Raw genomic sequence first — 15,141 nt, 5'->3', positions numbered from 1 at the left:
ATTATACTTTTGTGCTGCCCTTATAGTGTAGATATTATTTGGTGAAAAACGTTTATTGAACGTAAAGTTTTAATTTTGTACGTTTTTTTTATTTTTCAGAAATTTAAAAGCTCAAGAAATTGAGTCTAGCAAAAAAACCCCAAAAAAATCTTCGGGTCGCATAAAGATCGGTCAAGTTTTCAAGAAAACAAGCAGCAACAAGGAAAACGGTGGAAACCTGTTCGGAGTTCCTCTCAACCGAGTTTGCGATGGCGACAATCTCCCGAAGCCGGTTATGGTTAGTATATAATATCAATATTACAATATAATTTGATCTTAACAGTTAACAGTGTCCATTTTGTTAAGGACTTAAAATTTTTATTGTTTTCATTTAAATATAAACATTTGTTTGGATCAAATTTCATTTGTTAACGATTTTCTCCAGCCAAGCAAGTGTTTGCTCGACACCGTTTGACAAAAATTATAGTTACATTATTTAAATGTACAATTATTAAATTAAATTTGTTTTTTTGTCTCTAGGCGATGTTGCATCAAATATTCTCCAAAGGACCTTTTACTCAAGGAATATTCAGAAAGTCAGCAAACGCCAGACTAGTGCGTGAGCTACGCGAGAAAATGGATAGTTGCGATGACGTGTGTCTAGACAACGTTCCTGTGCTGGTTACCGCTGCTCTGCTCAAAGACATGTTACGTTCGTTGCCCGATCCTTTATTGTGTACCAGTCTTTTCCCAAAATGGCGATCCGCTTTGGACTGTTCCAATTTACACACAAAATTGTACAGAATCAAAATGTTAGTATTTCTACATTGTGTAATTGTAGTTTTTACAATTTGTTTTTTATTTATTATTATTCACATATATTTATTTATTGTTATTAATGTGTGTATTTTGTTTTTATAGGATCATTGATCAGTTGCCTAAACCTAATTATCATCTACTGTGCCACTTCTTGTGTGTTCTCTATCATATATCCAGGCGTTCCACGCATAACCTTATGTCGGCAGCTAACCTGGGTGTTTGTGTTGGACCGTCTTTACTATGGTCCGACTCGCCTGCCATGTGCCCTACCGAAGATTTAAGGACTGTACCCGCTTTAGTCGAGATACTGATTACGCATTGTGAAGTCTTGTGTGGACCGCATGTGCCAAATCTACTCGGCGACCCCAGGGATTCCGGAACCGAAGAATCTGATTGTAAGATTATTTTTATTTTTTTTTATTTTACCCACATTGCTAAATGAATATTTTTAACTGTTTCTTTTTCTTTGCATTTAGCTATGAGAAGAGACGATTCTTCGATTGACAGTTTAGAAGTCAGTCCACCGCCGAGAAAAGATCAAATATCTTTAAGCCGAGATTCGGGTCTTACCCTGTCCGATTCACAACTTTACACGCCAGACGAAGAAGAAAGCGGATCTACCAGTTCTAGCGGGTACGATCCGGCATTTGACCCGCATTCAAAAGTTACGCCCACCATGTCCATGCCGGGAGAATACATTCGTGTTTACCCAGGCTGGGAAGAACGGAAAAACGCCAACTTCCAAAGACAAGCTTGGTTCAGACAACGGTCTAAGCGACTCAGCTCTAGCGCTCTTAACAAAGAAGTCGTACGACGAAGTGCTTCCGAAGAATCCATGTTGGACAATGTACCTCCTCCGACGCCACCCAGGAGGAATAAACCCACTGTCGGCGTTCAGCCCAATCGGGTGTCCCTGCCACCGTCTCAAGATTACCACAAAGTCGACTACTATAACATCGGCAAAAGTTCCGAGGTTGTAGTCAAATCATTGCATCCGAGCAACTATAACACTGAACTGACAATAAAACCGGTGTTCAAGGAGGAAGTAAAGACCCAAATGGCACCGATCAGAAGGGTATCGGAAGTGATATCCGAAAGACGATATCAAACCGAAGAATGCAATAACGCTGGAGACAAAGAAGAGGATTCCAGTACTTTGTCCGATGAAGATTGCACGCCACACGTTTCTCGGAGTAACTCTAGAGGGAACGAAGTTGCTACCGATTCGTTGAAACTGCGGCATTTACCGCCCGTCCACGTTGACAACACTGTAAAATTGCGTGGCCGATTAAAACGCAAGGAAGAAAAAGCCGTGGCCGCTGCAAGGTCGAGATCGCTGCCTCCGCCACCTCCTTACAGACCTCCGCCGCCGGCTAATCGTCGGGCGCCAATCACTTCGTATTACCTTGGTGAATGTAGTCAAACGCAACGTTTCGTCGTCACCAGAGCATATGCCGACGAAGAATCATACGTTTAACAATATATTATACTCTAATGTGTATCGGATAAAAAATAATTGTATATAATTATCACTAACGCTTGACAATAAAGTATAAAACTACTTAAGTTACCTGTCGACTTAAACAAGATGAGCTAGGCTATTATTATTATTATTTTTTTTTTTTTTACATAAAATGTTCCTGATCGATTAAGTCTATGCCCACGTTTAATATGTCGAGTATTGACAATAAATTATAATTTTTTATTTTAAGATTTTTTTTTTATATACATATATAATATATATATATATTTAAATGAATTCAATTGAAATGTATTCAATATGCTCATTGAAAATGATCAAATCATAAAATTAGGAGTTGCACAAGTACAAAAGTACCGAACGACATAAAAAAAACCAGTGTTAAACTTTATGATATTATATTATGTCGAAATTGAAATATTAACGATATACTTAAGACTTTGATTAAGTAAATAATAATTTTTAAAGCACTGTGATTTTATGTTATGTACAGTATCGATAAACAGTTATATTTATTTTGATTTAATAGTTATTTATCTTACCAATAAGACTATAAAACTTGTGCTTCCGTGCACACTATACCGAAGTAACATAATATATACAAATATTTATATATTTTTTAATTATTATTCTTAACCATATTATGTATTTATATATATATATCTGTACTTATATTACGTATGTTGTTTACTAAAATTGTGCATTTTTTTATTACGCAAAAAAAGTTCTATTATTATTTTTTACCTTATGTGATTTGATTAAACAAAACAAAAATATTTTGTAAACTGTATAATGTAGCATGTTTAAATGTTAAAAACGTTAAGTTTTCTAAGTGTTTATTTATTTTGTTTGTAAATTTGTCATTGGTTTTTAGTTTTAAACAAAAAATCATTAATGTCTACTTCAATTGATAATCATATTACATTTACATCATTTATATTATATAGGTATACCTATGTATACATTTTGTTTTATATATATACATAAGTATGTAAACGGACCGTTATAAGGTCCGTATGTTCATTTGAAATGAAAGTATTAAAAAATAAATGTAATATTGTTTATTTTGTCTATTGTTATTATTTGTCGTTGATTTATAATTGTTTTTTAAATGTGAATTTATACTATAGAGGTTAATTAGGAAGAAAAGCACCACCCAAATCAAAACATTCTAAAATGTATAAAAAAATATACAAACGATAACGATAAACGACAAAATGAATTGAAGGCGATAAAATTTATGGAGAACCCAATTTGAAACTTACGGTAAATTTTAATTAATTGTCGATCAACACATAAGTTCTCGATTTTATTGTAAATTATTCAGAATCAGAAATAGTACTTGATTTGTTTATTAAGTATGTACTAATGTATCTATTTTATAAGCACTAGTAACACAATATGCCTTAAGCACCCTTCAAATATGCATCAACGTGCAAAATAAAATTTGGTCTATAAAGTCAGTTTGACTTGAAACGCCCACGTTACATACACAGCTGTAAGATTTCTTCATTTGGTTGGTTAACGAACAAAACAACGTTGAGTTAACAATTTCAAAATACCAAATATAACAATTTTTTAAAAAAAAGGTATATAATTTTCGTGTAATAATTTTAAAATAATATAATTTTTTTTTTTTTTATATATATAAAACAATTTTCTAGTTGTACAAATAATATAAAGACTTGACTGTTGTGCAAGTTTTAGACATATATATGAATATATATGAATATAAGCAAAAAAACTACATCTACAGCTCTTGTCGTGCTGACTGCGCGCTCGAGCCGACATTGTTGTACTTAAGGGTTGTTCGCGGCAAGTCGTTTTGTGTAACCGACGATGAATTTGCAAAACCCTCGGGAAACGTGTCGTTCGATTTGTGCGGCAAAAGCGTCGGCCATCCGTTGATCGGCTTGTGCGTTTTCCTGGGCGTTCCCTGGCTGATACGACGAGTGCACTTTTGGCTGGTGGATCTTCACTTGGGTCCGACAGTCCGTGTCCGGCCTGACCAGGTCGTGCTCGGCGACCAGCTCCATCCGGTCCAAGGTGAACCCGGCTCCGGATCGGTGTCTCCGTCGCGGACCTTCTTCTTCTTCGACGGTCAGGTCAAACGTGCCGGCCAGACCGTGAACCGAGACAAACGTCTGGGCCGTCACCGTGTTGTCGTTCGTGTCCACCCGCAGTGTTTGCAATTTCTGCACGGTGTTGTTCAGGCCGCTGGCGAAAGCGTTGGAAATGTGAAAGTTTGCACCGTTTTTCAGCCGTCCGGTGGCTTCCGGAAAATGTGGGTCCGAGTAGTTTTTGAAATTGATGTACGGCTGCACCGCAGTTCGGACGGCCGCCGTCACGTTGCTTTGCATGTCTCGCAACACCTGGTCGGCGATTTTCTGGAAAACCACGTCTTCTATGAAATATCTGTAAAAAAAAAAAAAAAATCGATTAAAAAATGCGCAAGTTGACAAATTCGTAGTCCAATCATTGCGATATTCCTACTGCACATTACACCTACTTAACTACTACTATATTGGTCGAGTATATAGTAATACCGCCGTACACAGCACTCTTATGGTGGAACTAAACAAAAAGGACATTTTTTTTGGGGGGGAAGCGGGATTTGTTCGGCTAATGGCTAAGCTACCCTCAGATTTCCTCAGCAAAAGTCTAATGTTTGTTTTGTTTCAAATTTTCGAGACGTTTTAAAAGCAACAATAGCCAGATTCAGATTCTTTAAGTATTTTGGTTGTTGTTTCAAAAAAAATAATGTCATATTTAGCTATTCGGCGTTGTTTTTTATTGTGTAAATTACATAAAGGAGTAACTTATACAGAGCGAATAATATTTTACTTTAGAGCATTGTGTTAAGTGGGGATGAAAAAAATATTTTAAAGGGTAAACGTTTAAAAAGCTTAAATATGAAAATAATAAAATATGTAGAACTATTTATAATGTAGGTAATAACGGTAAAACTACAGTCCAATAAATATCTCCTAGCCAAAAATTTTAAACGCAACTTAAATAATTCAAAAATTATTTTTATCGAAAACTGACCAGTCGTCGTTTCCATTGCATTGTCCTATACTAAACAGCATTGATAGTATTTTTACTCGGTCGTTAATATGCGCATTAAGTGATTGTACTGTCATTAAAAAGTTACCGTATAAAATACTACAATTATTAAAAATATTTTTTTTTTATATGAACATAATTATTCGTTAGAAATTATTTATCGACGTAAAGTAAAATAATTGTAATCGCCCTGAATATTATGTTTTATGATTTAGGCATTATAGAGTAGGTATAGACATAATCCGTTTGCAATTGTGACTGACCGCACGTTTGGAGAATCTTTTACATTGAAGACGTCTTGGTGTCCACCGGAGAACGAAGCTCTGATCTTGTCATAAGAAATTGCTGATCTCGGTGCAGAAAGCGGATACAATTCGGTATTGGCCGACAGTGGCGAGTAAATTCGATACTTGACACCGTCGATGGAAATTTGGTATTTGCCGTTTTCGAAACGAGATCGTGTCAAGTACTTGTAACGGCCATTGATCTGTAAGTTGTTCCAGTTGACTTCTTGGTAGACCTACAACAAAGTAAGTACGACCAACAAGACGTTAACAATTGAGAAACGACAAAAGAGGAATAAAACTACTATTTTAGAAATACCTAATACCATTTAATAGTGGCTAAAAAATATTAACACGCCCCTAAACATAGTTTTTATAGAATATGCGATCGACATAAAAATATATTTTTTCAGATATATATTACACGAGTGTTTTATTTTTTTTTTTTTTTTTCAAATCAAAATTATATAATATATTAGTTACGGTACCACGGTAAAATAACAATTTGTTTTATTATATTGCTTAAAAACAAAAATAACAAGGGTTTTATTTAACTTGTAAACATTTTCAAAAAGCTCTACTCTCTCTCTAATCTTAATTTAAAATTTAAAAGTTTAATAGTTATTTCTTAAATTTGTTATTAAGATATTTTTTTTATTCCAAAAAATTGAAATAACTGTTAAATTATTTAGTAAATACGGAACTAAACAAATCTTAATTAGCTTAGGCGACACTACATGGGATAACAAGTCATTAATAAATAAAAATTAAACTTTAATATTGACAAAAATTTAATAACTTTGTGAAGTGTAGTGGTACGTTTTGTGGTAAATGGTATTTTATTTTTAATAGTTTGTTGATTTGTTACTGAATTAAATACAACCACATGTTTTGCCCAGTTTTTTCCTAAATGTATTAATGTTATTCGTGAATAAAAATTATATTTTCAACAATTTTGTACGAAAATATACACTTTTAATAGAAAAGTTATGTAAAATAACAAAAATAAATTGTCTTACATTAAAGTTACTTTGATATCATCGGAAAGTCCAAAACTTCATCTGTGTCGCCTCGATTTTTGAATAACACAATTAGTGTTTTATTTAAGTATAGGTAAAATAAGTAGGTATAAAAAAATAATTTTTAAGCACTAATTTTGGTTTTAACAATCAAGTTATTATAAAAATCTCGCCGAGGCGACACAGCTACTAACGAGTAAGCGGAGACAGTTTTTTCTCAAAATAATTTGACTACCAAAAAAAGTCCTAATTACTGAACTTAATAATAATTACACATAATAGTTTAACCTCTAAGTTAAGATTATGCGTTAAAAATTTGCCTATACTTTACTCCTTAAAAATGGGCGGAGTGGCCCTTGAAAAATAAAATAAAAGTCACTCACCTGATCTTCAGCCCATCTGACGGCGATCGTACGATTTCGGTGATTGCTCAAGCCCTTGACGGTGTTAGCTTCGAAAATCATGTCGGACTCGGGTGACGAAGCTCGGGTGTTGGGTACGGCCACTTCGTCCCGGAAGTATCCGTAGGGTGAAGCTGGATCGTATACGCGGCCGTTGTACTCGGACACTACTTTGTATTGGTTTTCCAGAGCTTCGGTGACGGCTTTCCGGATTTGTTCGTCGTCGTAACGGTTGCGCATCAGTTCCGGTAACGCTTCCGGTAAAGTGTTCTCGTCCACTGACATCCAATTTTTGTCGGCGTCTGCAAACGAGCAAAGAAATTGAACAAATTGTAATTTGAAAAAAAATTCGAATTATTTTTAATGACGGCCGTTTGCACCGGCTATGAATTACCGTGTATTACAGTGTGGCCACTTATAAAAATAAAAAAAACCCCCTTTTTCAAAATGTCTTTTAGCTGGTTTTCACTACTATACGCCTCAGTTTAAGTATCGTTAAACTACCCTTGAATTCTAAGCATGGTCGGTGCAAACGGTCGTGAATACAGAATTTATAAGTGTTTTGTACATAATTAAAAATTGTCTTACCTGCTAACGAGCACGTGAAGCACACGGCCAATACAATTGCTGTTGTCGACTTCATCTCGAACTCGGTCTGAACTGAATAACAAATGGTAGGCGCAGTCCGATTGTCGCCGTCTTATATACCGGTAATTTGCTTGTTTCAGAAGAATATTCCCTGTCGTTCCTATTCGTGATAATAATAATAATAATAATAATAAATGTTATCTGTATTTGTATGGCTGCCTGAAAAGTTTACCGGTCAATTATTATAATATACGCTCATTAAAATGCTTCTTTTGGGAAGTACGCGACATATTATTATTATTTAACGATAGCCTTAAACTTTAAACATACTATGTATATATATATAATTGCTTTGATGAATTGTGTTTCGACAGTTTTTGTGTGCTTGGGTTAGTATTTGCATATTATGTAGTAGGAGCAAGGAAGTTTTACAATTATGAAACTAAGCAATATAATATTATCTAGGCCAAATGGCAAACGGTAAAATTGTCAATACAACGAAAATTGTATTTATTTCTATAATTAAAGCCGCACAAATTGTTATGTGGGGTCGCACTCTTTTGGGACTAGGCCCGGTTAGGTTTAGATAAACTCTCTCGTACACGACCCACTGTGGCGAGGGGAATATATATTATCACGTTTAATTTGTTTTATTCTGTCAAATGTTAATTGTACTATTGTTATTTTAATTAACGAGTTTGGGGTTTTCTTTCGTTTTGAAAGTGTTACCACTTGTAATTTTTACATTTTACTTGAATACATTTATATATTCGATTACTAATTAGAGCAGGTAACTCGTGGATTTACTATATGGTTATAAGAAACCCTTATCCACAATAAAAAAATACTTATAAACGTAATAATACATTAATAATAATAATAATAAACGTATTTATATATTGTATTTGTAATAAGTGTCTGAAACAGCGGTTTTTGTAAAAATCCGGATTTTTGAACTCCCGTCGCCAAATTTTATATTTTTTAATAGTTTTCATTGTGAAACATTTTTAAAACAAAATATTGTTAGGTACTACAAAATAATTTAATAATTTTTTTTTTTGAAATGTTTTTTTTTACAAACTGTACAATGAGAGAAACTTGTGGAGAGAATAGTTTGAAATTTTGTGTATTTTTAATTTCGTTTGAAAATCGTTGTGTATTAATGATAATTGAGTATTGACCATAATATATTGTGGGTTTTTGTGCTGTAGATAATATATACTATTATTATGTTATTATTAAATTATTATTATGCCAGTAATTCTGTATGATAAGCTGTTGGTTTTTCGGGATAATGTCCACAGCTACGTTCGTTATAATTAAGACTAATAAGTTTTGTATTATTATAAGCAATCAATTGTTCCAACCGTTATTGTTTAGTTAACATTTTTTTTTTTTTTAATAACAATTTATATTTTAGAATTTTTTTTGGGGGGTTTATAAAATACATTAAACCTATATAAATCCAACTATGCCTACAGGCACAAAGGTCGAAGCCCTAAAGATACAATTTAAACGAGATACTTCCCCCAAAAATACCACATATATCGATCACTGTACAAATTTTCAAAATATTAAAACCCTATGGAAACCTTTTTAAAGCACTATAGTAAACAATTATTATATTACCTAACCTAACCTAACATACCGATAGAAAATATTGTAAGAACGTTGTTGGTGATTCGATTACCTTGACTTTAATAGCTTGTGCGACCAAACTGGGCAACTCGAGATATACCTATTTACCAAATTATAATGTCGAAAAACAATTCATAGAAAACAACTTTAATGTGTTTTTCGAGGCCAGCGAGCTGTAATTATTTACATAAGAAAAGGGTAGTGGCTTTTGCTGCCCAATTTTTTAATTTAATTTTCTAAATCAGTGTAATGAAACCATCTTGAAAGGATGTTAATAACTCTTGTGTACGGTATAATATTCAAATATTATTACAAGAATCAAAGTTAACCACTGTAGCAATTTATACACCCAATTTATCAACTCGTGTAGCATTTTCTTAGATTGTGATATTTTAGGTCGGCACGAATAGACTCTCTTGTGTCTAAATCGTCGGTGGTAATTGGAATTAAGATAATCGTTCAGACCCGATAAAAATGAACTATATTTTCACTCGGAATACGGTAAATTCCAATAATTAAGCATGATATTATTATTGATCATATTAACAGACATCAGTATTTCTATTCTAAGTCATAAATAAACGGCTACAACCGGGTAATAACAATTTATTAATATTCACCATCAAAGCAAGGAATATTTGACAACGCCGTCAAATATCTGGTTATAAAAACAATACAATTATGCACTACTATAACATTAGTTTTTAAATGATTTAGAGTTACTTAGTTAGGAGAGGAAGGAATGACAAAAAGCTGATACGCGATTAGAGAAAATATAATAGTATTCTTTATCAGTTAACAAAAAATATTAAAAAAAAATTCCATTTACAAAAACAAAGTCTTAGAGACTGCATTTTTGGCTTTTGAGCCGAGTTGAAGTTGACCTTATAACTGCCACATCGTACCTAAGCATTGAACAATACACACATCCATCGGTGGACACAAATTTATTACAAACAAAATCTCAGAAGGGAAATTGGGAAAAAAACGATGCCGAATTCTTAAAAAGCCTCAGAGAAACTTTCGTATGTTGTATTGTAGCAAAAATGCAACGTGTTTGTTGCATAATTTTATTTTGTTAGGAAAAAAAATACCGTTAATTTAAGTATCACCCTAAAACAGCTATATCAAAGAAATTGCCATCTACCAGATGTTATAAACGTAATTTTTTTCAGATGTATACTTTAGTACTTATTTTTCCCAAATTCCCGATAAATTAATCAATATAATTTTTTTTTTATAAATTGGATATTCAAGAATTAAGTATTGCCTACACATTACTCCTTAAAAATACATACTATACTTATAGAATATCATTACCAACTGATAACTGAAAAATGGCCGCCTGTCAGAAGGCGACAGTACACAGTACATAATACATAATATTATATATATATATATATATATATATATTTTTTTTTTATGCAAGTAATCTGTTTGTAATCGAATGATATTGTCGTTTAAATTTAATAACACACCATTAACCGTTTGCTGACATACCTACTATAATAATTTCGTTTGCGTGTCGTTCTTAATAACAATAATTATCATTATGTCACGGCAAAAAAAAAAGACTCTTATTGTTTATTAATAACAGTAATATTATTATGTTGATAACAGTAGTGATAAAATGCAGAGGTTTTTGTTTCTTATCAACATTGAACTCGCAATTTTTTTTTTTTTTGTAATCTCACTGATTAGTGATTACGTTCACCATTTTGTCATTGGCATATTTTATTGTATTAGTGTGACTTGTCATATTATTTTTGATCCTGTTTACTCACGCCCGATCTTATTATTTATTTGATTTTGTGTAAATATAAAAAAAAAAAACGAAAATCCTAATAATTTTGTTTAATTAATAATTAATACCGACTATATCAAGTTTCGTTTCGATTTGGTGTCCCCCCTCCCCCAAATCGTTTTCCATCGCTCTTGGTAAGCTATAGTTTTTTCAAACACCAAAAATCTGTACAATTTTCCATGCTTTTCATCAACAAAACGTGTTAAAAATGTATTTTTGAGGCTTTTGTATTGATTGTTTTACAGGTTTACAATCAAGAGATCGCATCATGTATACGACGTACCAGGTAATGCTGGCCATCGGAATGGTCATTACCGGATCCATCAACACGCTGAGCGTCAAGTAAGAATAAAGTGTCATTAACATATTTTAACTATGTTTGGTGTAAAATAAACAAAGAAAAAAATCGGACATTCTATGGAATCGGTATTAATTGTATAATACTTGATAATAAAAAAAAAACAAATCCGTCGTCAATACCAAGATGAATCAGATGTTCTTTAAAATTGTTTTCACGCCAAATCCTTTGATGTGATAAAACGACACAAATGATGTGTTTTTTCACTTTGATTCAAAATCTCAAATCGAAAACCCGCAAACTACCTACTGTTGCAATAGTAAAAGCTACTCGAATTGTGGCGTTCATCGTTGCACAGTAAGCGAGTAAGATTTATAAAAAAATGTAAAAATGTTTACTAAGTACAAATTCAGGCTTCTTAAAACAGACACTTTCAAATACGCGCTTCTTAAAACCATTTATATATATTATTATCATATTATTATACGTAATCGAAATAATATTCATTGCCAAAATTGAAGAAGCTATATATTTTGAACTACTGGTGTAGAAAAAATAACCTGTGGTAATGTAAATTTGATACTTAAATTACTTTGAATACCAAAACGTATTTGTATTCTATATAAATACACTAGTTTTTGTGGTGTAATGAAACTTACTACTTTTCGTTAGTTTTATGGTAATCTAAATATTTTATTACAGATGGGCAGATACTATTGAAGCGAACGGTACAGATGGAAAGTCTCGACCTTTTGACCATCCCTTTGTACAATCTTTAAGCATGTTTCTTGGGGAATTCTTGTGTTTGTTGTTTTTTAAACTTGCTTACAGATACCATGTTAGGAGACAGGTATACTTGGTATTTATTGTACGAATAGTTTTGTATCATTCTTGTTTTATACTAATTGGGTGGGTTTGCTTAACTTTTTCAGCTACCAATTGAGGATAGCGCATTAGTAAAAGGAAACCAACAGTTCAGTCCATTTATATTTTTCATTCCGGCCATGTGCGACATGGTTGCTACTACTGTTATGTACATTGGTCTTAACTTGACCTACGCATCTAGTTTTCAAATGTTACGAGGTACGTTCACCTTATTAACGATTATTTGTGTACAATGAAATATTGTAATTTTTTTTTCTTTATGATTTTTAGGCGCTGTTATAATATTCACTGCTATATTTTCCAAACTATTTGTAAATCGAAAAGTTTCTCTCCGACATTGGTTGGGTATATTTACAATAATGGTTGGACTGGCTACTGTTGGTGCGTCAGATTTCTTAACAACTAAAGACACAAATAAGAACAATTACACTACAGGCGGAATTATTACTGGTATTGTTAATATTTATATTAAATTATTAAATGTCACTTGTTTGCTACAACTAAAGAGTAACTTAAAAATAGTATTGCGAACCTTCTTTCTTAATGTACATAAAAAGAAGGAAGTATTTTGCAAAAAAAGAAAACGTTTAAAACAGTTTAAAAGTGTAGTTAAATTAAGAAATTGTAGTTTTTTAATAATAAATATAATAATTAAATAATAATGTTATTGATAAATGTCAATAATACATTTTATCAGCAGCTAAAAAGCAATAAAACTTAAGACTACTGATTAAAAAGCAAGTCTGAGCAAAGTTACTTTTTTTTAACATTGTAAAAAGATTTTATTAAAATATAAAATCCAGTTGTCTATTAAATGTTACATTAATATTATTAAACTGTTAATCAATTTTTAGCTTAATAATTGCTAAGAAGAGCAGTTAACGTCCACCAAATAATTAACTTTGTTATTATTTTACTGGATTATTCATTTTAAAGGTGATTTGTTAATATTGGCCGCACAAATAATAACCGCCATCCAAATGGTGTATGAAGAAAAATATGTGGTTTCTAATGACATTCCGCCATTACAAGCTGTTGGTTGGGAAGGTAAAGTGTTCAAGTTTTTACCAATAATTACTGTTAATGACAAATGATTTTTTTATTAAATTGTTTTCTAAATTTTGTGTTGTTTTTTTTTTCGCAGGCGTCTTTGGTTTTTTGATGATGAGTGTACTCTTGGTGCCTTTCTATTTCATTATAGTTGGTGCACCGATAGCAAATAACTCTCGAGGATCGATTGAAGATTTTCCAGAGGCTATTGTACAAATCATGAACAACAAAGTTATATTATTAGCATTGATTGGTAAAAATTATACCCGGCAATTGTAAGGACACCGTTTGTTAATAATATTTATTTTCCAGGTAACATCTTTAGTATTGCTTATTTCAACTTTGCCGGTATCAGTGTTGCCAAAGAAATATCAGCGACCACTCGAATGGTTTTGGACTCGGTCCGTACGTTTTTCATCTGGACTTTCTCGTTGGCAGTGGGATGGCAAGCGTTTCATTATCTCCAGGTAATATTTACAAGCCCGTTCTTAGTATATTTCATAGCATTTAAATAGTTTCATAAAAACTATTTTAATAAAACTTCAAATAACAAATTGCTTTAAACAGTTAAATAAATAAATAATAACAGTAGATACAAATTTATTTTAAATAAAGATCTCAGATTAAAATCTCAAATTGACGTAGTTTATGATTGTCCCCCGTAAACGTGTATACTACAAATATAATAATTTATTCTCCTTACAATATTTAGTTACATGACAACATAATATTATAAAGGTTTCCTTTAAACATAATTTTTTTTTTCTTTCAGCCTGTCGGATTTTTATTGCTCCTCATCGGTATGTGTATCTACAACAACATGTTTGAAGCCCTAATAAGAAGATCAAGAACCGTCGTCGCCTATCCTACGGACGAACCTATCATTAGCGCACAAGCGTAATTTTATCATTGAATCTCAACGTTTTAATTCTAAAGGAGTTCAGACAGCAGTCTTCTCTAGACGACTTTGCTTTGTTTAACTTCTAAAAAGTGTCAATTAATCAAATAATAAGTAACTTTATCTTTGGGATTAATTTGTAAGTTGTGGGTTAAAATATATATATATTTAAAGTTTTTCAATACGTATAAAAAAAAATATATTCAAAAGAAAACACAATATTTATTTTTTGAAAAAAATAATCTCTTAATAATTTTAGTTTTTGACGCCATACACTGTAATATTGAATTGTAAAAACAGTTTAATGTTTTCTAAAGAATATATTTTCATATATTTATGAATTAATTTTGTTTTATGTTGAAATTTGTGTTTAATGTTTTAAAATAAAAACCTCTCATTTTTTTTTGGTATTATATTATTAAGTTTTAATTTTCAACAGATATTAAAAATATTATATTTTATACTCTCATATTTCAATTTTGTTTTTAGCCTAGCCCAATCTACTCCAACACTAATAATAAACATTGTATTAATGTTTCTTCTATTATAATTAACTATTTAAATATTAAAAAAATAACAATTTATGTAATATTTTTTTATTATTATTGTTTCGTAGCTGTAATCGCTATTATTATATATATATATATATATGTGTTTTTATTTTTAAATATGATTTAACTAAAATGTATACAACTATAATTTATCAAACAAATTTTATTGGATTTTAAATTATGTTATTGTTATAAAGTATTATGTTAAATTTAAATTATTGTTAACCCAACTAGTACACTTTGAACTCCTCAAGTAATACAACAATATTTCTTTATGTTAGAATTTTCTAGACGACAGTTTTTATTGAATTTCTCGTTTCATTAACACATTGGTGAAGGGTGATCTCACTTGTAGTCTTTCCATACATTTGATTTTTTTTT

At 31.6% G+C, this 15,141-nt stretch overlaps 3 protein-coding genes across 5 annotated transcripts in view; 2 read left to right on the top strand and 1 right to left on the bottom strand.

The window, feature by feature from the left end:
- LOC126847021 (rho GTPase-activating protein 20-like) overlaps positions 1–3,014 on the top strand; it is a 187,524-nt gene extending 184,510 nt beyond the window's left edge. Inside the window, exons 13-16 of one of the 3 annotated variants that reach the window (XM_050586973.1) lie at positions 100–277; positions 520–791; positions 901–1,193; positions 1,275–3,014. In XM_050586973.1, the coding sequence (XP_050442930.1) occupies positions 100–277; positions 520–791; positions 901–1,193; positions 1,275–2,275 (1,744 nt within the window). In that variant the 3' untranslated portion in view covers positions 2,276–3,014. The remainder of the gene's footprint in view (positions 1–99; positions 278–519; positions 792–900; positions 1,194–1,274) is intronic. The other 2 variants (XM_050586974.1, XM_050586975.1) reach the window with 2 other exon arrangements.
- A 963-nt stretch (positions 3,015–3,977) lies between these two features.
- Positions 3,978–15,141, bottom strand: part of LOC126847034 (uncharacterized) — a 35,920-nt gene continuing 24,756 nt past the window's right edge. The window contains exons 2-5 of the mRNA XM_050587002.1: positions 7,637–7,796; positions 7,031–7,350; positions 5,608–5,864; positions 3,978–4,693 (exon numbers count right to left, since the gene is read on the bottom strand). Of these exons, the coding sequence (XP_050442959.1) occupies positions 4,078–4,693; positions 5,608–5,864; positions 7,031–7,350; positions 7,637–7,691 (1,248 nt within the window). The 5' untranslated portion in view covers positions 7,692–7,796 and the 3' untranslated portion in view covers positions 3,978–4,077. The remainder of the gene's footprint in view (positions 4,694–5,607; positions 5,865–7,030; positions 7,351–7,636; positions 7,797–15,141) is intronic.
- On the top strand, positions 10,989–14,504 carry LOC126847035 (solute carrier family 35 member F6-like). The gene is made up of 9 exons (XM_050587003.1): positions 10,989–11,212; positions 11,324–11,420; positions 12,079–12,226; positions 12,309–12,459; positions 12,532–12,711; positions 13,198–13,308; positions 13,406–13,564; positions 13,624–13,778; positions 14,084–14,504. The coding sequence occupies exons 2-9, from the start codon at positions 11,347–11,349 to the stop codon at positions 14,210–14,212; spliced, it is 1,107 nt and encodes a 368-aa protein (XP_050442960.1). The 5' UTR covers positions 10,989–11,212; positions 11,324–11,346; the 3' UTR covers positions 14,213–14,504.

The sequence above is a fragment of the Adelges cooleyi genome, unplaced genomic scaffold, assembly GCF_023614345.1.
Source record: "Adelges cooleyi isolate 19-005CV unplaced genomic scaffold, UGA_ACOO_1.1 ACOO_flye_CR_arks_rails_tigmint_CR_PRNA_9, whole genome shotgun sequence".
Lineage (NCBI taxonomy): Eukaryota > Metazoa > Arthropoda > Insecta > Hemiptera > Adelgidae > Adelges > Adelges cooleyi.
This window is presented reverse-complemented; position numbering and strand designations above follow the sequence as displayed.

Excerpts from the sequence above, each read along its gene's own strand:
- LOC126847035 (XM_050587003.1), top strand. The coding sequence starts at position 11,347 with ATGTATACGACGTACCAGGTAATGCTGGCCATCGGAATGGTCATTACC. Across the intron at positions 12,227-12,308 it reads GATACCATGTTAGGAGACAG|CTACCAATTGAGGATAGCGC; the intron begins GTATACTTGGTA and ends TAACTTTTTCAG. Across the intron at positions 12,460-12,531 it reads TAGTTTTCAAATGTTACGAG|GCGCTGTTATAATATTCACT; the intron begins GTACGTTCACCT and ends TATGATTTTTAG.